Consider the following 23490-nt stretch of genomic DNA (forward strand, 5'->3'; position numbering starts at 1 on the left):
GTGGGTTGCCTCTTTGTTTTGTTGACTGTTTCCTTTGCTGTGCAGAAGCTTTTGATTTTGATGAAGTCCCAAAAGTTAATTTTCACTTTTGTTTCCTTTGCCTTTGGAGACATATCTTGAAAGAAGTTGCTGTGGCTGATATCGAAGAGATTACTGCCTATGTTCTCCTCTAGGATTCTGATGGATTCCTCTCTCACATCGAGGTCTTAGAAATGTTATGTTAGGGTCAAATGTAGGAGTTTTTTGATGATTTTTTCACTTATCTCAGTAGCCCTTGAAATTGGAGAGATTGGGATTCAAAGCTACACTTTTCCTTATGAGCTACTGGACTTTTGGTGAATTATGTCTATGAACTTTAGCATCCTCATCTATGAAATGGGAATAATACAAAAGAATAAGTTGTAGCAATTTATACTTCCCTTAGCAATATATAAGAGAAAGTTAGTCCTCACATTCTTGCTAAACTTTTTTTTTGAAATTTTCACCTTTTCCAATAGAGTAGATAAAAATGGAATTTAATCATTTTTATGACAAAGAATGTTGAGCAGATTTAAAATTTTGTTCATGAATTGCCGATTCCTATTTTTTATTGGTGTATTTAACTTTTCAAAAACATTTTTATTTAAACTCCAGTTAGTTAGCATACAGTGTAATGTTAGTTTCAGGTGTACAATTTAGTGATTCAATACTTCCATACAAAACATTATATTCCTTATAATTATATTTTACATACATACATAAATATTTTTCCCTTTTAGTAGTCAAATATATCAATCTTTTATTTTCATTTTACAATCTTATTTTAGATTATTTTACTTCTTTTGTATTTAATTTTCATATTTAATTCTTTAGCTTATCTGTGGAATTTAGTTTATAGGTGATATGAGGTAGAGTCCCGACAAAATCTGTTGAATAATCCCTTCTCTCATTAGCAATTTGAATCACCGTCTTTTTAATACTTCCATATGTATTTTTCTGTTTCCAGATTTCTATTCTGTTTCAGTGATCTGTCCTCTTTTGCCCCAGTACCGCGCTTTTACATTTCTTATAATTTTATCGGACTTTTGAATATCTGGGAAAGCAAATCCTTTGCCAAGAATTTCTCTTTTTGCCCATTTGTCCTTCCAGGTGAACACAAGTACCATAGTTAAGTAAAAACATGAAACAGTGTTTGAATTCACAAATGGGAATTCATAAATTAATTCTGAAAAAATTGACAGCTTCAGACGATCAAGACTTCTCAGATACATGTTCAGCTTCTGATAAAAATTAACACCATGGCTCACAGGATTCTCTGGCAAGAAACCAGAGAATTGCAGTCTGCGTTGTTGACCCATTAACTCTGACAATCAAGTAGGCAGAAGCAAGAATGAGTCATAAGTTTGATTCAGAGACCAAAAGATCTGGGTGTTCTGACTCAAGAGTCCCGAAAGTCCTGGGACACTCACCCATTGCTATTGTTTTCATTAGTTTCAGTAACCTCCCAGATAAATTGCTCTTAGTTTCTTTACAAAAGTAGAAATATAAAGTTTAAGTTACTATTACTGTGTTCCCCACTTCTCCTCTCCCTCAGATTTCTTGGGGGTGGTGTGGATTACAGATGCCTCTGGTAAGTTTTGCTGGGCACAAGAAACCCAGAAAGATTTAGTAGTTTTCAGAAAATCAAGATTTTAGTCGGTAAGTTCAACCATTAGAAATTACTGATCGGAGACTCCTGCAGGTACAAAAACGTCAATTTCATATCGTTCTGCTTAATATCTCTTGAGATCTACACAGTTAGCTGACACCAAGCCAAGGAAACACATCAACATAAACCACAAACGAACAAACAAACAAAAGCCTGTGTAACTGTTTAGATCCCAGTCTGTTTTTGTCAGGGATTTATGGAAAAATTAAAAATTTTATTTCCATAATTTTTTTTTAAAGTTTTATTTATTTATTTCAGAGAAAGACAGAACTCAGGCGGAAAAGGCAGAGAGGATTCCAAACAGACTGCGCACTGAGTGCAGAGCTGAGGTGGGGCTCGATCTCGACACCCTGAGATCATGACCTGAGCTGAAACCAAGAGTGGGGTGCTTAACTAACTGCGCCATCCAGGTGCCCCATTTCCATAATTTTTTGAGAGATAATATAAACATCTGTCTTTTTAAAATGAAGGAAAATTGGTGTCTGTAGGAATGTTTAGAAAAGCTAAACCCTTCCTTGTCATACACAATTTACTTCAAGAAAGAACACCCTTTCCTGTAATTTATCTTACTTGGCTTTGTAAATAATCCCTCTAAAGCATGGAATATGCGATCAAGTCAACGACTTCCCCAAGCTGATGTGTATCCGTAAGCTGGGGTACAGGATTCCCAGCTCTTCAGTGATCTTTCAGAGCCTGAGCCTGTCTGCTCTGGCAACTCCAGACCGTCCTGTGCACCTACAGGTCCTCAAACATGACTTGTTTTTTGCTGGCTTTTTACTTTTAGTGTGTTCTGTTGATTCCCTTTCTCTGCCTCTTTCACTATATGAACTGTATTTTTTTTTTTTTAAGATTTATTTATTTATTTCACAGACAGAGATCACAAGTTAGACAGAGATCGCAAATAGGCAGAGAGGCAAGAGGCAGGCAGAGAAAGAGGGGGAAGCAGGCTCCCTGCCGAGCAGAGAGCCCCATGCGGGGCTAGATCCTGGGATCATGACCTGAGCTGAAGGCAGAGGCTCTAACCCACTGAGCCACCCACGAGCCCCTGAACTGTATTTTTTGTGCAGATTCCAACTTAAGATCCATTCAATCCATTTCCAGGAGAGTGGGGAAATCCAGCCCAGAGTGCTTTTTACAGCGCCTGTCATATATTATATTCTGCTTATGGACACGTCTTATGTTCTTTGTAAGGCTTCTAACTTCTTTATCACCATTCACCTAGCTCTGAGCTACCTACGCAGCAGACATTTTGATGACAAAGGTGGGCAAGGTATTCTAGTTAACTATTCCAGTTTTTATACCTGCTGGTCGGGTGATGGTTGGAATGAACAATGCCCCAAAGTGATGACGTGATTCGCTTCACTTTAGTATAATGATGTCATCTCTTCCTGCGGTAGCAAGGCTGCTCCGGACAGAACTGCCTACACGTTGCTCCATGTGACTACCATATACCTGTTTTTTTTGTACCAATCCCTTCTTTCTTTTTCGCTAATAGGATTTGATCTTTTGCTAAATGGCTTCTTCCTTCAAGTACACCCACGGTTAGAGATGTCCTTTACCATCTTTTGCAGGGAACCAAAAGGGCGTTGGTCCAGCAGAGGACTTAATGCCCCGGCAAAGCTTTTAAAAATCCTTCCATTGCCTCAGCTTTGGGATGGGAAAAGAAAAAGAAAAATGCGAACAGCAAGAAAAGTGAAAAGATGCTTTCATATTTTAAAAAATTATTTATTATTTATTTTTTAAAAAGATTTTATTTATTCATTTGATAGAAAAAAAACACAGCAAGAGAGGGAACACAGATGGGGGGAGTTGGAGAGGGAGAAGTAGGCTTCCCACCGAGCAGGGAGCTGATGCAGGGCTCAATCCCAAGACCTTGGTATCATGGCATGAACCAAAGGCTGAGATTTAATGACTGAGCCACCCAGGCGCCCCTCATATTTTTCTTTAAAAGTGCTTATTTGTGGTTGATGGTGTTATATGCCACATCACCCTTGAAAGATTATAAACCACATTCATGGCAGCTGGTACTATCTTTCTTTTTGGAGCTTTAACAAATTTATTAAATAAAATTTGCCCTCAAGCTGCTCTAGCTGAAATCTTATCTCTTCCTGGCTTTAATTAGATGTGATCCTTTAATATTTACTACAAATTTATTTTATTAAAGCACAATCTAATCGAATAATGAAAATGCTTTGGCTGGGGTATTCACTCATAACGTTCTTATGTCATTCTCTCTTTATTATTGTGCCTTAAAATATTTAGGGATCATACTTGCTCTCACCTTTCAAAATTACTTCAGATGTTTCGAAAACTGCTGGATACAAAGTAAAGCTGCTGGATACATATTCTCTCATTTGACATGTCTTCTGTTCCTGAATGAAGTTTAAGGTCATAAGTAATATGTCCATTATTTATGTGAGAGGAAGATGCAGGGTTGCTGCTTAAAGATGTTACCTTGTCTTGGAAGTGATATTATTTTATTTTCTTAAATACTCAGAAAAACTAATGGTCAAAACTACACTTCTTTAATCTGATTAGGTACGTATGAAGTTATAATTTGATAACCGTTTTGTTTTTTCTGGAAGTAGAATTAGGTAAATATCTGGGAGACGGTTTCCAAGTACTCACTTTATTTTCAAATTTCCTTTTATCCATTGATGGCCTCAGGGCAGTATCTTCTACTCTGCATACCTTTTAATCTTGGAGTTTAGAGTATTGTGAGTTTTTTTTCTTTTCTTTTCTATTATTTTTTTAAAGTCTTACTTTTCACAAGGAAGCCAGAAGTGTGACAGGAAGGTGTGATTTTTAATTTACACCAGAGTCTTGCAAATAATGACTTTTCACACGGTGCTATTGCAGCTTAGCCTAAGGGAGGAGTTCTGTGGCTACTGTTGTCTTAGCAAATTAAATCCACTGCTGTAATTCAACAAGCCAGTCTTCTGTATTTAACCCTTGTTTTCAGTTTTGCAGCTTGGTGTTTGTGAATGCATATGAGAATGTAGCTTATTACTTTGAAGTGGACTTGTTCTTGAGGAAATGGATTTTGAAGACCATTATCTTCTCAGATGGTTGCAGTCTGAAAGGTAAACATGTTTCCTTCCCCACCATGCCAACTGTGATGCTGGAAATTCTAACAGACTCAAATCCGCAAAAACAAACAAACAAAAAATACAATAATAATAATTTTGAGAACTTCTGGCAATAAAATTTAAATACACAATCTAATAAATATTTGTTTCTTTCCTTATGGTTCCATTTCTTTAAGAGTAGCTTTGTGCTGTTTTCATAGAAGAATCAGTGTCTCAATGAACAAGTAAATCTGCATTGTTTAAAGGATGAAATAGAAAGTAATGCTAAAAGATGAAAATGTTTTGTTTTGTTTTGTTTTTTCAGTTCCTCCCTGGTCCATTTAAAGTAATTTGGATGGAATTATAAAAAACAAGGACTGAGATACTAAGATAAATTTTAAAAAATCACTGAAATTGATATGCTTTTTAAAAAAAGATTATATTTATTTATTTGTCAGAGAGAGAGAGAAAGCATAAGCAGGGGGAGCAGCAGGCTCCCTGCGGAGCAAAGAGCCCCATGTGGGACTTGATCCCAGGACCCTGGGATCATGACCTGAGCTAAAGACAGATGCTTAACCAACTGAGCCAGCGAGGCATCCTGAAACTGATACACCTGTTAAAATTTTCTGAGCAGTTGCAGAAGAATAATGGCATGTAAAAATAACTGAATAGTTGAAGAACATATCTTGCCAGCTTTGTATACACATCGTTCACTTAACAATTATTAACATATTTATCTTACTATTTTAAATTTGTCCAACTCAATTCTTTTAAAGTTTTCAATCAATGTGCTTCTTTTTCCTACTTATCTTACCAATCATAATGCTGTTTAATAAGGTTCTAGGACTGAATAGAATATAAAGGGTATTAACAGAAGGAAGGAAAGAAACATTCAGATTCTCTTGAGAAATCTGGTTGGTACTTCATCCCCTTGTTAAACCAAAGTAATCAGGAGGACAAGCTGTCTTTCCTAGCTGGGAGCCACAAGGGGTTAAACAGTCTTGGTTTACGAAGTATCTCTGTCAGGCTTTTATCTGATCCTTCCTCCCTTCCTCCCCTGCCCACCCCTTTTGTAAATGTCAACCACTTCCTGATGAGCCCAGTAGTGGTGAATTTCACACCTTTCTTTTCTTTGTGAGGAGACCTGGGTGTTAATGGTACAGGATTGGGTACCATTGTACCGCTTTGGCGGGCTGTTAGTAAAGCTGAGGGATGCCTGTGGAAAAAAAGTCAGAGAAGGTGAAGACATTCGAGAACTAGGAAATAGGTAATAGTTTCCAACTGGTCTCATTTTTTAAAAGAGTATTTGTTTTATTAGCAACTTTTAGATGTGTATTCAGGAAAGAGTAATCTTAAAGAAGCTTTGTGTTGAGAGTCTCAAAGAGTCTGGCAAAGGGAGGAGCTGAGATTAGAGAGCTGATTGGGGAAAAAACAAAAAATAAAAGAACAACAATCCCAGAGAAAAACAGAAGAATCCTTCTCTGACCTCTCATTCTACAGGTGTATTTACAGGACACAGCCATGGAAACCTGGTCAGTTGATCAGGTCTGCAGTTGGTTGGTGGAGAAAAACTTAGGAGAGCTAGTTCATAGGTTTCAAGGTGAGTTGTTTACACTTTGAAAAAATATTAACAGGGCAGCCTACCTAATGATTGTCCTCTGTTACTGGTAATTAGTAATTAGTTACTCTTGTTGCCTAATGCATGCGCATGTGGGTGTGGAGTTGCTACTTTGGGGAACTTCCCTTTCTTTATTGACTGTACCTAACATCCAGAGGAGGATGTAATATTTGAAAAAGAAATTGAAATAAAGCCAAGTAGGAAGAGCTAGCCAAAATACATCTTGGCTATTGGCATTTGATATCGCTTTTGTCTTTAAAGAATGCAGCCTGTGCTCTGATCAGTGTTGGATTTACAAGTATTGGATATTGCCTGGGAGTTACTATTAAGAAGGATTTTCAGAGAAACCTTTTTTCTTATAAAAACAGTGCCTCTTACAGAGAATAATCCGAAGTGGGGAGGCCCCCTGGGGAAGCAAAAAGTTTCTTTGTGACTCAACATTCTGATACTTTCTTAGGAGCAATGGGAATGATAAGGTGTCAGTGTTCAGTGTCAGTGTTCTTTCTTTGTCAAAGAGAGATAATTTTGTAACTTCAGAGGGTAAGTTTAGATGATCCTTTTAAAATCAGAAGTGACTTTGCCTGTTCACCTGTTCAGAGTATTGTGTGTGTGGACTGGACAAGCATGTGGAGACTTTTTTTTTTTTTTTCCCAGAGGAAGAAGTAAGTGGGGCCGCTCTTCTAGCTCTTAATGATCGGATGGTTCAGCAATTGGTGAAGAAAATTGGGCACCAGGCTGTTCTGATGGATTTAATTAAAAAATATAAGCAGAAGAGTCAAAGACTGGAGCCCCTTGAGAGCCTTAGAGAAACAGCCTCCCTCGCTCAAGCAGGAGCAGCCCGGGAGTAAGTCTCTTCTTGAATGACCTTAGCTTTGATGCTGTGCTTTCTCGATGTGGACTAGAGCATGACATGTGGGGGTTAAAAATGTTTTGAAAACTGTGACCATTTTCAGCAAATTTGTAGGCACAGTATTTCTAGTATCTTCGTTAAGGACACTTTTGAAAGTTTCATGAATCGATCTACATCTTTTCTTTTCTTTTTTCAATACACTGCTTTTTGAACAATGACCCCAGTTGTTAGGGAAGTCCCGTGAACTGGGAGTTCCTATATAGAAAGTTCTGTAGCAGGTGGTTAGAGTGTACGTAGAACACAAGTGCAAAGGGACTCCTGCAGTTTGGGGTTTTTTAAAATCAGGTTTTAGGAAAGGTATCTTTTAGTGTTCCTTTGCTTTTCCCCAAAACTGTTTATTTATTCATGTATTTATTTGCCAAGAATTTCTTATAGTAAGTAATTTATATTCTCCTCTAGAGGTTTTCGCAGTATCATTTGCTGAAGACTCTTGCCACAATGAGTTTTCTAATTTCTCAGGGGTATTCTTCGAATCCTGAATGCTATGATCACATCCCACAGAAATCATGTCGAAGAATTGGTGGTGCCTTTGAGATTCAGGGATGGTTTTTTTTGTTTGTTTGTTTTTTTGTTTTTTTTTTTTTTTGGTTGTTTTTGTTTTGTTTTGTTTTTATCACTGACTTCTGCAATGGAAAGAAGTGATTAAATTAAATTAAATTAAATTAATTACCAAATTTAAATTGTTACCAAATTAAAATGTTCACTTTACAAATCTATATGCCCCAGGATCATTTCAAATATTCTGACTTGGTTTTTCTGTATTTGAGACTTTTTGCCAAGTTTCAAAGGTTAAATAATTGCCACAGATCTATTATTCATTAATTTTTAAAGTAAGATTATGGTGTTTGATGATATCTATTCTGTGTCTTTGGTTTTTCAGATTAAATCTGTAATAATTGCTGCCTTGCTCTTTGATAAGCAATACAAGGTTAAAGAGACTTGGCCTCAGTAATTTAATTTCTAGGATATTTGGGTATTTAGAACACAGAGTGGGGCAGGTGGTCTCGAAGGAGTGGTCCGTGGTTGCTCTGAAGATTCTACCCTCTGATTTGTTTCAAGGATTTCTCCTAAACATTGTTTTGACATATCTGTGTAAAAATCACACTCTTCAATATGTGACTTCTGATGCAGTTCCCATAGCATGCTTTTACGCCATTCTAGCAAAGGGTGGGTGTGAACCTTAAAGTAATTTCCCGGCATTCTTGGATGGGTTGGCCTTCTAAGTTGGAAGTTCCCTTCAGTTGACTGGAATCTTGATATTGCCTGAGGCACAGCTTGGAAGAAAACAGACAGCCTTGTTTCCACTGCGGATCAGTTTACAGTGTTCTCCAGTAAATGAGAACTAGCTGGACTGCCAGGAAATCTGGGCTGCATTCCTGGTTCTACGACTGCCTTGGATTGATTATGTTAAATGTTGACTTTCCTGTTGCTTCATCTGTAGGTTGCGAAAAGTGATACAGTACCTAACTTCATGTTAATTCACACTGATGTTGGTTGTATCATAAGCTTTGAGAAAATCTTTCCTCCTTCAAAGCAGTCTCACGTTAAATTCGAAGCTTTGTTACCCTGGTAAAGAAAGCCATTTGCAAGTGTAGCCAAGACTTGAAACATTGGTAATCCAGGAATTGATGAGAAGCGACTTTTTACTCTAGTGGTAAAAAGCTTAATCACTTTAAGGACTGGTTAAATTAATCTGGTACAAAGCCACAGTTGCAGGTGGGGTTATTGGTTATACTAGGTTTAAGCTTTTATTGGCTATATTTGCTTATTATCAAATAATATGTTGTCCTGTGACAAATATATTGTTGCATGCTATTTAATTAAACCCTTTCAGGAAGTGCTTACTAAAGCTAGGAAACTGGGCGTAGTAACCAGAACCCTGAAGCTAGGTTTCAAAACACTTGATTTCAAACCTTTCTTCTGATGATAGCTACTCATCTGACCTTGGAGATTTGCTTGGCTTTTTTTAGTTTCAACTGCAAAATGAAGTAGGTAGACTAAACGATGCTTAAGACTCCTTCTAAAGAGTCGATAATGGCGTTCTGGATCAGAGATTGCAGATGGGTTTCGACTCGAGTGCAGACTTCTTTTAACGGCTAATGGTTGCCCAGTATGTTCTTTTGAAAAGTATTTGTAGGCCATATCTGGCCAGAGTATTTGGCATCCTATTCGGACTTGAGCAAATCACAGGAACTTGTAATAGGTGGGAGTATTTGCAGTTGCTTTTCGGTTGCTGTTGTTGCTGCAGCTGGTAGAGAAATCAAAGAAAGTCAGAAGACTGAGGTCAACTCCTGGCACCGCTACTGAGGAGCCTGAGGCTGTGAGCGACTTGCTTTTCCTTCTGGGCTTCAGCCATACCAGCTGTAAAGGGGGGTAGTTAGTGGACTGTGGTTTTAAGGGTATTGGATTCCACAGAGAAGAGACATCCCCCCCCCCCCTCAAAATAATGGCAGGGACTGGAGAAGGAATCTGATGTAGAGCTAATCACTTTGTTTTTTTGGCAGAATAGGGATACTAACCAATAAAGATAACATTTTAAAATATATTTTATTTATTTATTTGACAGAGAGACAGTGAAAGAGAGCATGAGAGGGGTGAAGGTCAGAGGGAGAAGCAGACTCCCTGCAGAGTGGGAAGCCCGATGTGGGACTCGATCCCAGGACTCCGGGATCATGACCTGAACCAAAGGCAGTTGCTTAACCAATTGAGCCACCCTGGCACCCTAAAGATAACATTCTATTATCACCATTATTTCAAAGAAGAAAGGATTGCCATAACACCATTTATAATATGACCGATTGGAGCAAATAGCATTGTGAGCAGGTATCAGTCTGCATCCTGGCATGTAGGAACCACTGTGTGAGATGATTGCAGAGTGTCCTTTCTTTTCTGTTTTCTTAGTTGTAACCTTAACATGGAGCTGGAAGGTAGACACAGATTATGGTGTCACTGTGGGCTGTCTTCTACCCTCAGGGCAGCCATGAGATTCAACAGCTGTGGCTCCTGTTGAACAGGTCCTAACCCAACTCTTCTTTCTTGGTGACAGGGATGAACAATTCCCTAGTCCAGACAACTGTGGGCAGCAGATACCATCTTTCTATGCAGCTGAAAACCTTGAAAACGGACTAGTCGACCAAAGAGTACTGAAACAGAGGTGGGGTTGCTAACTTCTAAACATTTTAAAGCTTAATGATAATATTTGTCTCTATTTTTTATGAGATGTCCTATGTTTAAATGCATTTCTAAAGCAGGAACCTTTTGTTTTATCAGAAGGGAATCTTTAATCAAGTGATGAAGAGATTTGGTAAAAGATGGAGATAAAAACTTGTGATCTTTATATTGGAAAAGTGAAGTTTGGAGATGATAGTAAGCATCTTTCAAGTACATGTTAAGGAGAAAGAGGATTCCTCTGTCATAAACTGGGATGATTGGCCGTAGCCACAAAAATGTCATTTATTCAGGGAATAATGCCCCATAGAGTATGCTTTTGTGGTGTCTTTGCTTTTGTTTAGAATTTTGTCATTGTAGTTGATTTAAGTTGACGGTTCTGTTGGAGATGCTGCTTTGGCAAATATTTCTTTGTATTTCTACACTGGATTTTACGTGGTGTAGTATTTCCATATATGGGGTACATTGGATCAAAGGGAAACCATAAACTTAGAGAATTAGACCCAGGAATATGAAAGTCAGACAAAGCCTCAAGGGCAGATGTAGGTAAGATGTGGTACAGAGTCATGGCGGCCTGCTGGCGTTCCCCGGCCACTTGGCCTGTGTTTGTGCATCCGTCATGATGCTTATGGTTCTCAGTCACCCACCAACAAATGCTTTTCTTTAAATGTCCTATCATTGAAAGGAGAGACGTCAACTCGCATAGGAGAATAATCAGGCAATAGTCAAGCTGGTGGCGGGGGGCGGAAGGGAAGAGTCAAGCTGGGGAGTGGGGGTGCTTTAAAGTTTTCATTCAACTTTCACATTATCATCTCATTCAGTCCACATCAGTCCTGCAAGGTGAGCATTATTCTCTCTGTTTGATAAATGAGTGAAACTGAGACTTAGACAAGATCAGGCGTGTTCAGGGTGGTATGGTTGTAGACGAAACTGAGACTTAGAGAAGTCCAAAGGCTTCTGGCTAGTTTTCCTGAATATGTCATTCTCACTTCAGGCAGGATCTACTGCCTTCAGGGGAGGGGAACAGTGGGCAGTAGCCTCAGGGCCCAGCAACCCCTCAAAGTCAGGAAAAAGCTGCACCTTTGATCAGGAGCTATTCCAAAATAGGCTTTGGCTCTGGGCTGTCCTCTCTGTCCTCTTTCTTTCTTCACCATCTTCAATCTTGCACCCCACCCCTGGGCACAAAGACCCCAGCTCCCGAAGATCTCTCAGTATTAGAGCCCATCTTCCTTGATACCACTGCCTTCTGCTTGGGGAGGTGAACAAGAACGTGTATGGCAATGACAAGGTGAGATGTAGCCCCGATGGTCTTCCTGGTCTGAACTATGGTTCAAGAGATGTTAATACATTTTAATGATGGCTTCATTCCCCTGCTTTCTGCCCATGGGTGCTTGTGGATTTCGAGTGTTTTCCTTGGTAGGCTCTGGGTGCATGGAATGAACCAGGAGTTTTCAAGTACTCCTTGCATCAGCTTCAGCTTCCAGAAACAATCAGTCCCTTCTGTAACTGTTCAGGTGTGAGGAGAGAGAGGAAGAGTGATGATAAGTCTCTGTGGCCCAACCCTAGTCCCATTGTCAAGCAGTATCCAAATCTGCACAGCAGGGAATCTTAACAATATTACTCTCTTCATGGTGCTTTTGTGGGGACCATTATGTAAAAACGGATAATGCTTGCGGAGTGCTGAGCCCAGCAGAAGCCCATGGAAAGCGTTCAGGGCACTGCTTTAGGCTCCTAGAACACAATTCCAGGTAGTTGTCCCACTTCTCATAGGACTTTTCTCTCCTTATTTGCTGCCGGTGGGTGATGAGGCTGTTGCCTTCTATGGGTTCTGTAGGTCTTTTCTCTTTCTTAAGTCTTTTTTTTTTTTTTTTAAGAGAGGGAGCATGAGTGGGGGTGGGAGGGCTGGGTAGGGGCAGAGGGAGACGGGGAGAGAATCTTAAGCAGACTCTGTGCTGAGCCCAGAGCCTGATGCGGGGCTAGATCTCACAATGCAGAGATCATGACCTGAGCCAAAATCAAGAGTCAGACACGTCACTCACTGAGCCACCTGGGCACCCCTCTCTTTTCTAAACCTTCAGACGACGTTTCATCCTCATTAACGGTTCTGTGATACCAGCAGAGAAGGATTATTACTGCATTTTTTTCACACAGCTGGTCAGAGGAACACAGGTGGCTCTCATCCCTCATAGTGCTTCACAGGGGGCAGAAAAAACAGAAATGGCTTAGAAATGGAGAGACATAGGGGGGTTTGGAAAGCAGAGCAGATACTCCCATATCTTTCTCTGTAGCCGGCAAGTCTCTCCTAATCCCTGGGACTGCCTGTTGCCCTCTCCATCCACAAGCACCTCAGAGTTAAATATGTTCAAAAAGTGACCTCATGTCCCCCACCTTAGTATATACTTCAGTGCAAGAGATACAGATGCACTCCAACTAACCCCAGACAGGGGGAGTCTGTTGTAAGAAAAACATTTCATATCATATGCCGAGACAAAGCCTGTAAGTTCCCGGGGCAAAGGATGGATGAGTTTATCCCACTACTCGTGGCTGTCCCACACTGTTCAGACTGCCTGGCATGTGATTACCTTGCCGTAGCACTGACTTCGAAGAAAATTCTCCCTGAAAACTGCTCATACCAGCCAACAGACTCAGTCTTTCAGTGCTGCTTTGTTCGGTGTCTAAGGGAGAGAAACTAAGGGGTCCAGCATGGACACCATGTCCCCTCTTGGGCAACCAGCTGTGCTGTGGACAGAGGCAGATTAAAGGCCATACGCTTATTTTAAATATTTTCATTCTGGTCCAGCCTTTTATCCAGAGCCTTGCTTATGCGGGAGGGGGAGGGGAGAGGTTGAGGGTATGGGGGACTGGACTGAAGATTCCCTTCCCACATCCTGTCTCAGACAGAGACCCTGTCATCCAGCTGTGTGAGTTAAACTCACTGGAGCCCCCCTGCCTCCCTTCCTCCTTCCTCCTGCCCTTCTGTCTGGGGTGCTATTCCTTCAACAGGTATAGAGAAGGACCTGTTGCAAGGCTTTTGTGTCCGGGTTGCCCCCTTCCCTTTCCCATCATCCTTGAGGATTCTGCTCAAAACCTCTCATTTAGGAGCCCCTCCATTTTGTTATTCCAGGTCATGCAGAGAGCTCTTTTTCTATGCGTAGTCCCCTCCTCTATGTATCTCTTGCTTTACTTTTAAACAGAGATCATGGAATTGATCACTTTAACATCTTTATTCCCTCATGAGATGGAAAACGCCTTCTGGGCAAAGACCGCACCTTTTTGTCTTTGTAAACACGGCACTGGCACAGTCCTCATGGTCCTTGGCACACAGAATCTAAGTAGGAATTTTTAAATTGAACTGAAGGTATGCCATCCAATGAAAGACTTAATATATCTCCTTGGGGTGGGATAAATATTTGAATAGCATCAATTGCTTTTTAGATCTCTTGATACAGTTCATGCTAAATATGCTGACTTTGTAACAGTTAAACTCCAGAATTCATGAGTCACTCATCCAGTACAGGCTAGAAAGCTTATGGCGTTTGGTTATAAGGCTTTCACAAAGCCATCTGGTCTCAAGAGACAGGGAGAGATAGTGGAGTAAGTGTCTACTTGGGCACACACACCTACTCTGGAATCCTGACTCCTCCATCTACTTGACAGGTGGTCTCTGCAAGATGGGAACATCTGCCTACCTATGTAGTTCTTGACGTCCAAATGGGATGGCATATTCAAGTACATGGCAACCATTATCACACCATACAAGGTGGCTCGAATTATTCCTGTGATATTTTTTCTATTGTCCCTAAAACAACCATGTGCTTTCCACTCAGATTATTTGCAAATAAGAAAGAAAAAGAATGCTCTAGAGGCAAGCTGACCATCTGAGCTTGGCCCTTGAAAAGTCTCTAGTAGAGATGTGTGTGTCCCAGTGGATAAATTTTGGGAGTCAGGGAAATGCTAGGATACTGTGATATAATGCAGATTTCTCTGGTGATAGGTGACTGAATTGGTTAAATGCTCTTCCTTGATTGTGAAGAGCCATCTTCAACAAGCACTGGTGACCCTTTGGAAAGAGATTTTTTTTTTTTTGCAAAGCCATCCCTTGTTTTTCATTTACACTATTTGCTTCCCTTTTAGTGTTTAATAAGGCATGAAATCAAATAAGGAGGTAGAGGTTTCCTAAATGTTACTTAGAAACACTTTGCTAAACTTTAAGTATATGTGTGCAGATGTTTTTGCTTCTCTCTTTGGGCATAATTATAAATTAGTCATGGTTTCATGCATATTTAAAAATTATTTTAATGATTTGTGTTGTTGGTCTACATTTCCTTGGAAATGCAGAATGATCTTACCCGACTGCCTGTGCCCAGTTAGGCAAATGACAGTGGGTTCCCACTTGATATATTGTTTGTCGGCTCGATCACTCAGATAAGGGGCATTGCAGCCATCGGTGCATCTTAATCAGTGCCCAGTAGAAGGAGGTTCAGTGAAGTGCAGCAAAGACAATACATGTAATAAATTGTCACAGGCCAGTAGAGCAAGGATCCCTCAGAGGGAAATGCAGGAGCGTGCTTCTCGCCCCCCCCCCCCGCCCCCAGGGTATCTGAAATAGCTGTACCCAAATGGTCTGAGCTTTGGAAGTGTTACATTGTAACTCTAGTTCTTAATAAGCGATGTCCCAGTGTACACAAACAGAGTAAATGCTATGAGGAGTCCTGCAGTGAGAAAACCCATTTAACTTTGTTCCACCCAGAATTCTTTCTCTGGGTCATATCTATTAACATTACAAAACAGATCTGCGGGTAGGTGGGAAATACTGACTTGAAGATTTCTTACCCAAGCCAGGATTCATTCATTGATCTCATACCTAAATATTTACTGAATGCTGATTCTGGTCATGCTGTGTCTGGGCCAGCAGACCAAACCTCCTGCCCCACATTCTAAAGGAGGAGAAAAATAGCCAATAAATGCAACATTCCATTATAATATATTTAAGTGCTATGAAGATCAGTAATGCAAAGAAAAAAGGAGGAGGCATAGAGAGTGAGCAGCTCCTATGTGTGGGGGCTGGGGGGCGTTCAGGAGGGTTCTATTTCAGATGGCACTTTTAGGAAGTCTTTTGACTTTGAGTGTGTGATGCCTGAGCACAGATCCAAATGAAGTGAGGAATGCTGGGCCACTAAGCTAGAACCAAAATTTCCTTCAGCAGAGGATACTTGCGGGCCCGGCCAGACAGGAACTGCAGAATCAGGGGAAACTGGGCTGAGACCCTTGATAAGACCCTTGCACATTCCCATTAAATCTAGTATGAAGTCTTCAGAGATTTGAAATAAGCTTGAGTTCTAATCATTTCCCCCTTTTTGTTCAGTACGAAAGTCACTAAATGTACACCATGAGTTAGGCGTGATTTAGACTGTGAGGGAGGGGAGTGAGGGGTCTTGTAGTCCTCATCCAGGACTACAAGACCCCTCGTCCCTGCCTCTCAGGGACAAGACCAGCATGTCTGTTGATGACTGCCGTGCGGGAAAGAGATGCAGAAGCGGAGAGGCGCAGGGGACAGACATCCTCTTCTTTCACTTACAGAAGAGAAAGAAGTAGACTTTCAGGGAAGCAAGTATGGACAAAGCCTCTGGGGGATACTTCACAAAAACGGAGTAAGGATTTTGAAAGGTGATTAGAAATCCAGCTAAATGAAAACAGGACAGGAAAGGAAAGGGACATTCACAGCAAAGCAAACAAACCCCTGAAAGGGCAGAGGGGATCCTGTGGAGTGTTTTGGGAAAGTGAGAGACAGAGGTGGAGGAGATGGAGTTGCGGAAGCGGTAAGAGGTAAGGAGGCTCTGTGCTCTGCTCATGAGCTGAGCAACTGTACTTCAAGTTCCCCTGCAGGGTTTCAACAAATGATACCAGGGTCCCAGACCAGTCCTCCTCGAGCTCTTCTGTACTTGAAAATCACTGGGGCGTCTCGTTAAATTGCAGATTCTGATTTCATAGGCCGGGGGTGGGGCTCGAGATTCAGCGTGTCTAACGAGTTCCTAGGGAATGCCAAGGCTGGGGCCACCCTTGGGTAGCAAGCAAGGCACGACACCAATGAGAATTTCTGGTGACATGCAATGCTGTCAGTGTCACTAAGTGTCTGTGTCCCTCCAAATTTCATATGTTGAAACTCTAATCCCAATGTGATGGTATCTGGAAGGGGGACGTTGGGGGGTAATTAGGTCATGAGGTTGGCGCCCTCATGGATGGGATTGGTGCCCTTGTAAGAAGAGGCCAGAGAATTTGCTGGCTATCCTTCTACCATGTGAGGACACGACCAAAGATGGCCTTTGTAAACCAGGAAGAAGGTGTTCACCAAGCACCAGCTGTGCAGGCACCCCGATCTCAGACTGCGCAGAGCTGTGAGAAGTCAATGTTTGTTGATTCAGCCACCCAATTCTAATTTGTTGCAGCAGCTCAAACAGACAGTGTGAGACCTGTGCATCAGTAATTTTTTTTAAAGATTTTTTTTTTTTATTTATTTGAGAGAGAGAAAGAGAGGGAGGAGAGGCAGAGGGGAGGCATCTTCAGGCAGACTTCCCACTGAGCTCGGAGCCCAACCAGGGCTCAATCCCACGACCCAGAGATCATGACCTGAGCTGAAACCAAAAGTTAGATGCTCAACCTACTGAACCACTTAGGTGCCCCCCCACCGCCAGTGCATCAATATTTTTTTAAAGTTCCACTCACCATTCTAGTTCATAATGAGAATCGAGAACCACTGCTAGAGATCACAGGGAGTTTTTGTCATTTATTGTGATAGTGATGTAGGGAATGGATTGGAGAAAGGATGAGGAAGGTGCTGGACTCAAGTTTAAGCAATAGATGATGAAGGTCTAAACTAAGACAGTGGTAGTGGCGAAAATTATATTTAAAAATAAAATCAAGAGGACTTGGTGGTTAATTAACCTGGGGGAGGGAAGAATCTTGCTTAGTGGTAAGTTTTCTCTTGTATTTTAGGCTTGAGCAACTGGGTGATGGTGGTGCCATTATCCAAAATAAGAAAACGATCAGAAGAGCATTATGAAGGAGAGGTCTAATAGTCTATTCAATAGAATAGAAGCAGCCCGGGGCTTCTCACTACATTTTGTCTTATTTTGTTTCTTCTCTTCTCTTCTCTTCTCTTCTCTTCTCTTCTCTTCTCTTCTCTTCTCTTCTCTTCTCTTCTCTTCTCTGTCTTCTCTTCTCATTTCCTATTTTCTTTTCTTTCTCTTCTCTTTTGCCCCTTTCCTTTCCTTTCCCTTCCTTTCTTTTCCTATTCTTTTTTCTCCTCACTACTTTACACATTAGCATTACATATAAGTAAACACCAGACAGGAGTCACTCTGAGCACCATTCACTAACACAACGTCTCAAGGAGAGGGACTTGCCATTTTTGTTCACAAGTCTGGTTTTCTCCATTCCTCAGAGAGCCACAGAATGCCTCTACCTACAGTCATAGTCAGTAGATAAATCAGGTTACCTGAATCCTTTCAGGTGCCAAACTGAGATTTTTATGGAGCCATTTAGTGGATGGAACTGGCAAACCCCAGCCCAGGTGAGCAGGGCTGGGGGAAAACCAAGTCACTAAAGGTCTTGCTCCATGAGGCATGTAAAGCCAGCACTCTGGGCCAGATTCCCCCCCTCCCCCCCCACCGCCCCACCGGCCCCTGCAAAAGTTGTTCTGGGGACATATACTGTTCTCTGTGAGTTCGGGATCCAAAAGTCTAGTAATATGAAGGTGTTTTTTTTTTTTTCTTAAGCTGCCTTAGATCCATTCAGTCCTGAGAGATCAGATTTTGATACTTCTAAAGTAGAAATGGTAGTACTGAACCATTTTGCAACAGCGGAGTAGGTAACGTCTCATTACTTTTGCTTACGTGTGCATGAGGAACAAAAACAGAAAAGAGGGACTTGGACATGATAGCTTTCTGTGAGACCTATCTGTAAGTTCTTGTGGCTGTCATGCTCATAAGTATAAGTAGTAAAGATAAAGACTAGAAGTTTCTGGATTTTTTGTAGGTCTGTCAATATCACGAGGAGTTGAACAATGGGAAGACATAAAATATTTGTTTATTCTAGGCTTCTTTTTGTGATTAGTCAGAGTCCCAAGGCTGCTGGGTCTTTGAATCTCACACTGGCAGCCAAAGATGGGAGAACTTGAGCGGAGGCTCTCTGTCTGTGCCACAGCACATGCCTGATGCCCTCCACATCTCTACCCCCTTTTTAGGTCTGACTATGTGTTCACACATGCTCTTCAGAAACTAAATTCCTCTGGAAGCTTGACAGTTTAAATAGCAGATGTGAAAGCCCGCAGCTCTAAAACACAAATTAAAAGCAAACATCAGAATGCTGACAATGTGGAGCAAACAATTTCTGTATTGGCAGTGGGGACCATCAGTTCCAGCAACAGAAGAGCATTTTCTTCATAGTCCAGGCATGTCTTGTGGTGACATTGTTCCCTGTTTTCAGAGGTGGTACCTCAGCTTGTTCATTGGCATGTATCTCTCTACTGAGCTTTTCCAAACTTCTTGTTCACCTTGTGTCTCAGCAGTGGAGAGTCTTGCTGAACTAAAGTAAAGCAGGTCATTTCCAGAGCACTGGTGTGTAATAGGGCGACGTTTCTGTGTAACTTGTATTTGTGAATTGTGATCACTATTTTGAGACATATTCTAACATCCTCTTCTTTTCTAGGCTAAGATGACAGCAAGTTCTTTAAACAGATGTCTGAGCCTTCAGTGGCCTCCTTCTTCTTCTTCTAGGTTCCAAAAACATCTCAACTTTTAGATGTTGTTGTGGTCACATGTCATTCGGCTTCGGCATGTCAATCCATAACACGGGGCTGGGCATGGCAGTCAATAACACTGTCAGTGTATGAAGTCGGTGAGCTTGGGTGTGGAGAAGAATAAAATGAAAAATGAGATCTCAAAAGAAAGTGGCTGTTGGGACACAGTCTTTCAGTCTGGTCCTTGGAGAGCATAGTATTTGTCACCACTTTCTCTCCCTATGGTGGGAAGACTACCCCTGGAGGTACTTTGGATATGAAGACCAAGTCCTATAGCCATAATGGATATTCTTCCCAGAAAAGTACCCCATTTGTCCCTTGCTCTTCTTCCTGGAAAACTGGAAAGCCATATTATTTTGTAAGATTAAAAGAATATCACTGTTCCTGAAGGTGGCAGATGATCTCTTCAGCAGGTGCCCTTGGAGAAAAGTGTCATTGGGGTGCTGAAGTTTAAAAAAGCAAGGATGATTCATGAAATGACTGTGTCTCCGAAAGTCAACCAAGATTGAGATGAGTGTGGTGGGTACTCTGGTTCTGTAGAGAAGCCTTATGGGACACAGCTGAACCTGGGTGAAACACTGAGAAGAACTTCTTTGGGAGGATTTTTTGGAGGAAAGAGGAGTGTGTTTGATCATTTGGTAATTCTCCACAGCCACAGCCTACTTCTTGTGTACCTTTTATGTCTACAGAGGATACTGCTCCAATCCCAGATCTGCCTCTCCAGGATCTGGGTCCCATTGGTTTTCGTATCTCAAACAAAAGGACTTGTGTGGTCTTTCTTTTTGCTGGCACATCAGCTTGATGCCTTGCTAGTTAATAGTTCCTTTGAGATAGGTTGGGAATTTTTAATGTAACAGAACTCTCCTTTTGGAAAGATGTCAATTTTTTTTTGTATGAAAACACAAATGCATGGAATAGAAGACTGTATTTATCATAGAATATTAAATTTTATATCTTTCTCAAATGTTCCTAAATCATTTACAACATTTTTATTACAAACTGTTCCACTCCACAAATTCACAAGGAAATCAAGGCAGATAAGGAGGTAAGACTTAGTTGGACTAGGCCATGTGGGGGGTGCAGACAGGGAAGACTCCTCAAAAGCCAGAAGAGTGGAGGAAAGTCCACCAGAAGAGAGGGCTTAAGATGAGCCTAGAGGAAGGAGGGGAAACTTCAGACTCTCAGGGTGAGAGAAACAACTGCTGACACATGGGTAGTGTGTTCTGGAGACAGAGAAGGCTAGATCTGAGAAGTCACATTGGATGATAGCTGATGATAAGATAACCCCAAACTGGACCATATGATGAACGGTCCTAATTATTATGATGATGAATTCAAATTTGGGATGTTCAGAAGTTACACACTATGAATTTTATTTTTGTTCACAGAATCTAAAAACCCTATCACCTGCTTTATTTGTGGAGATGTACAAGGGAAGAATGAGAAATTTTCCTTTCTGGTCTGGAGGTTCAAGAGTTTATATTCTCCCTAAAGCAAGAGTATCTGCTTTCAGGGGGATAAAATAGCTGCCAAGATTCAATAGCTTTAAATGGGGTTTTATTGCAGGGAATAGTTCCAGGTCTTTCCTTCCAAACATACATTTTTACATTCAAATATGTTAATAAATCATAGTCATTCTTCTGGGAGAGTTCCATGAACCCAAAGGGCTGATAGCCGAAGGATGGACCTTACTCAGACCTTCCCTTCGGAAAAGGCAATAATCATACTGTTCTCAGGGAGACCAGATACTGAAGGTGCTATTGGTCAAAGAGATGATCATAGTGCACTGGGTCCACGATGGCCTGTCTACCCTTTTCAATGCTTAGTATCTGATTGCTAGGGACAGAAGAATCCTGAATCATCCATGTCACTCAACATATAGGTTACATTGTAAGTAAATAGGAAGAGTATCAAGCCTATAACAATTGGGAAAATGGTGAAGTTCCCATGAAGAATCAGAATGGGCAAAATATCAAGTATGGTCAGGTGTTGAAAATGAAGTTTCAGCTGTCCCATATACTTGGTCTTTAAACTATGGGACTTCTAGATTTGCAGTGAAATTTCCACATTGGCTTCTGTCTAATCCCAGCAATCTTGCAGTACCTAAAGTATTTTTTAATTCTTTCACAGACAAGAAATAGTACTCCCCAGAACCAAATGCTGGATTCTTGGGTATTTGGGCTGCATGTGGCTCATACATGATGTCCAGTTATCAGATCACATAAGCCAGAGACAGCTGACTTCCTCTGTAGACTCCAGGTACTGTGACAGTTGTCAGTCACAGACCACATGAGTGGTCCTTCAGAATAAACTGCTTCAAAAGACAATGGTTGAAGTGACAGTCCAAGGGTTCATCAAATTAGGGCAAAATTTGTTATGTGATTACGACAAATGAACGAGGCTAGTAAAATGCATATAGTCTTCTTTTCCAGCCCTATTTCATGTCTGAATATCTTGTCTGTCTTCTCTCTGGAGATAGTCTTCTTCTGGATATTTCTCTTGGACATCCATTTCATTATCATAACAGGGCAATAGGGTGCTAGGAAGAGCTTCTCTATAGGAACCTGGGAGCCTGGCAAGCTACAGAGAGATGTTACTTTTGAATATCATCATTGACAGCTTTCTTTATATGTCCAGACCTCAGATGACCAGGTCTGAGTTAGCATAGTTTGCTGTGGTCAGTCAGTTAGATCAGGAGCCATGGGCCTAGAACCCGAGTTGCTTTGTTCTCTTGGGCATGGTTACTATGTCAAGCAAGACTGGTGTAGTATACTGGGTCCCTGCTATGTCTTGGGTCAAGGAGTAACCTGGAAGCCATTAACCAGTTCCAGCTGGCTGCTCCCCTGACATGATGATAGCAGTGTTTATGTAAAATTAAAGAGAAGATCAAGAGGAGAAGGTTTTATGAGTATCTACAAGGAAAAAATATGAAAACACAGAATTTTAAAAATGAACTATTACCGTATTGGTTTTCAGTCTCTTTTCTCATTTTTTGGATTAGACTATTTCTTTTGCTCTGCCTTCAAGCTCTATATAATGTCTTATAATGTCAATTCTACTGTTAATCCTATCTAGTACTTTTTTAAAATTTCAAATTTTGTGATGTCCTATTATTTTAATCATTCTAGCATATTTTCCTTCAAGTCACTGAACATTGTTATACTAGGTGTCTTAAAGTCCTCATAGACATCTGTATCATCTCAGCATTACATTCTATTAAATGTTTTTATCTTGAGAAAGGGTCACACTTTTCTGGGATTTTTGTTTGTTTATGTTACATAATTTTGGATTGTATCTTAGACATTGTGAATGTCACAATGTGGAGACTCTTGATTTTGTACTATTTACTCTAAGAGTGTGGAGTATTGGTTAGTTTGTTTTTGCAACGCAACAAAATTGGTTGGACTTGAACTGAAAACTCTCTTGGGGATCAGCCCAAATCCAAGTTTAGTTCTCTTATTCTTAGTTGGGCTATGCACATGTGAAATTCTAGATCAGCCAAAGATTTGGACAGTTTATTCACAGAATAAACTCTTGCTAGCTATCTCCTTTCTACGATTCTCTTCTCCCTTTTCAGAGAGGAGATTGCCCAAATTCTGTCCACTAATTCAGTAGTCCAGAAAGACCTCAGGTTTTCTATTAGAGTTTTGAGCAGCACCGCCTGAGGCCGGCCTTCAGGCCAAAAGTCATAAAATGGAAAATCTATGTCTTTATTTTCTTCCAAGTGTAGATTCTCTTCATAATCCGCCTGCTCTTTTTCTCCTTCTGGTGTTTTCTGATAATTTTTTTATTGCTTATTTGTTTATTTTTGTATGTTGTCCAATGCTAATAGCTATTATTCATAGGATAATATGTCCAGTGTGAGCTAATTAGGCCATTCCAGAAGCAGAACTCTGCTAGTTAACTATCAAAGTAGTCCGCATTTGAGTGATGAATGCTTGGATAAATGTAGTAACTCGGACAATGGAGACAAGTAGGCAAATATAAGAGATAAGATACAGAGAAATTTTCATGACACCCAGATGTGAAGAATTAAGACATTGAACTGTTAAGTCTGAGTTGTTAAAGAGATACAAAGTGATACAATGAAAGACACATGGAAATTGGAATGGTATCTTAGTCAACTCAGCTGCCATAATAAAATAGACTGGATGTTTTCAACAAACTGATTTCTTACATTCTGGAGACTAGAAAGTCCAAGATCAAGGTGTCAGCCACTTTGGTTTCTGGTTTTTGGCTTCC

At 40.7% G+C, this 23490-nt stretch overlaps 1 protein-coding gene across 5 annotated transcripts in view; it reads left to right on the forward strand.

The window, feature by feature from the left end:
* The first annotated feature begins 5907 nt into the window (after positions 1-5907).
* SAMD3 (sterile alpha motif domain containing 3) overlaps positions 5908-23490 on the forward strand; it is a 51959-nt gene continuing 34376 nt past the window's right edge. For 2 of the 5 annotated variants that reach the window (XM_082731217.1, XM_082731218.1), the window contains exons 1-3: positions 6358-6913; positions 7028-7217; positions 10330-10437. In XM_082731217.1, the coding sequence (XP_082587343.1) occupies positions 7072-7217; positions 10330-10437 (254 nt within the window). In that variant the 5' untranslated portion in view covers positions 6358-6913; positions 7028-7071. The other 3 variants (XM_082731216.1, XM_082731214.1, XM_082731215.1) reach the window with 3 other exon arrangements.

The sequence above is a fragment of the Mustela nivalis genome (assembly GCF_964662115.1).
Source record: "Mustela nivalis genome assembly, chromosome: 5".
NCBI classification, from domain to species: Eukaryota; Metazoa; Chordata; class Mammalia; order Carnivora; family Mustelidae; genus Mustela; species Mustela nivalis.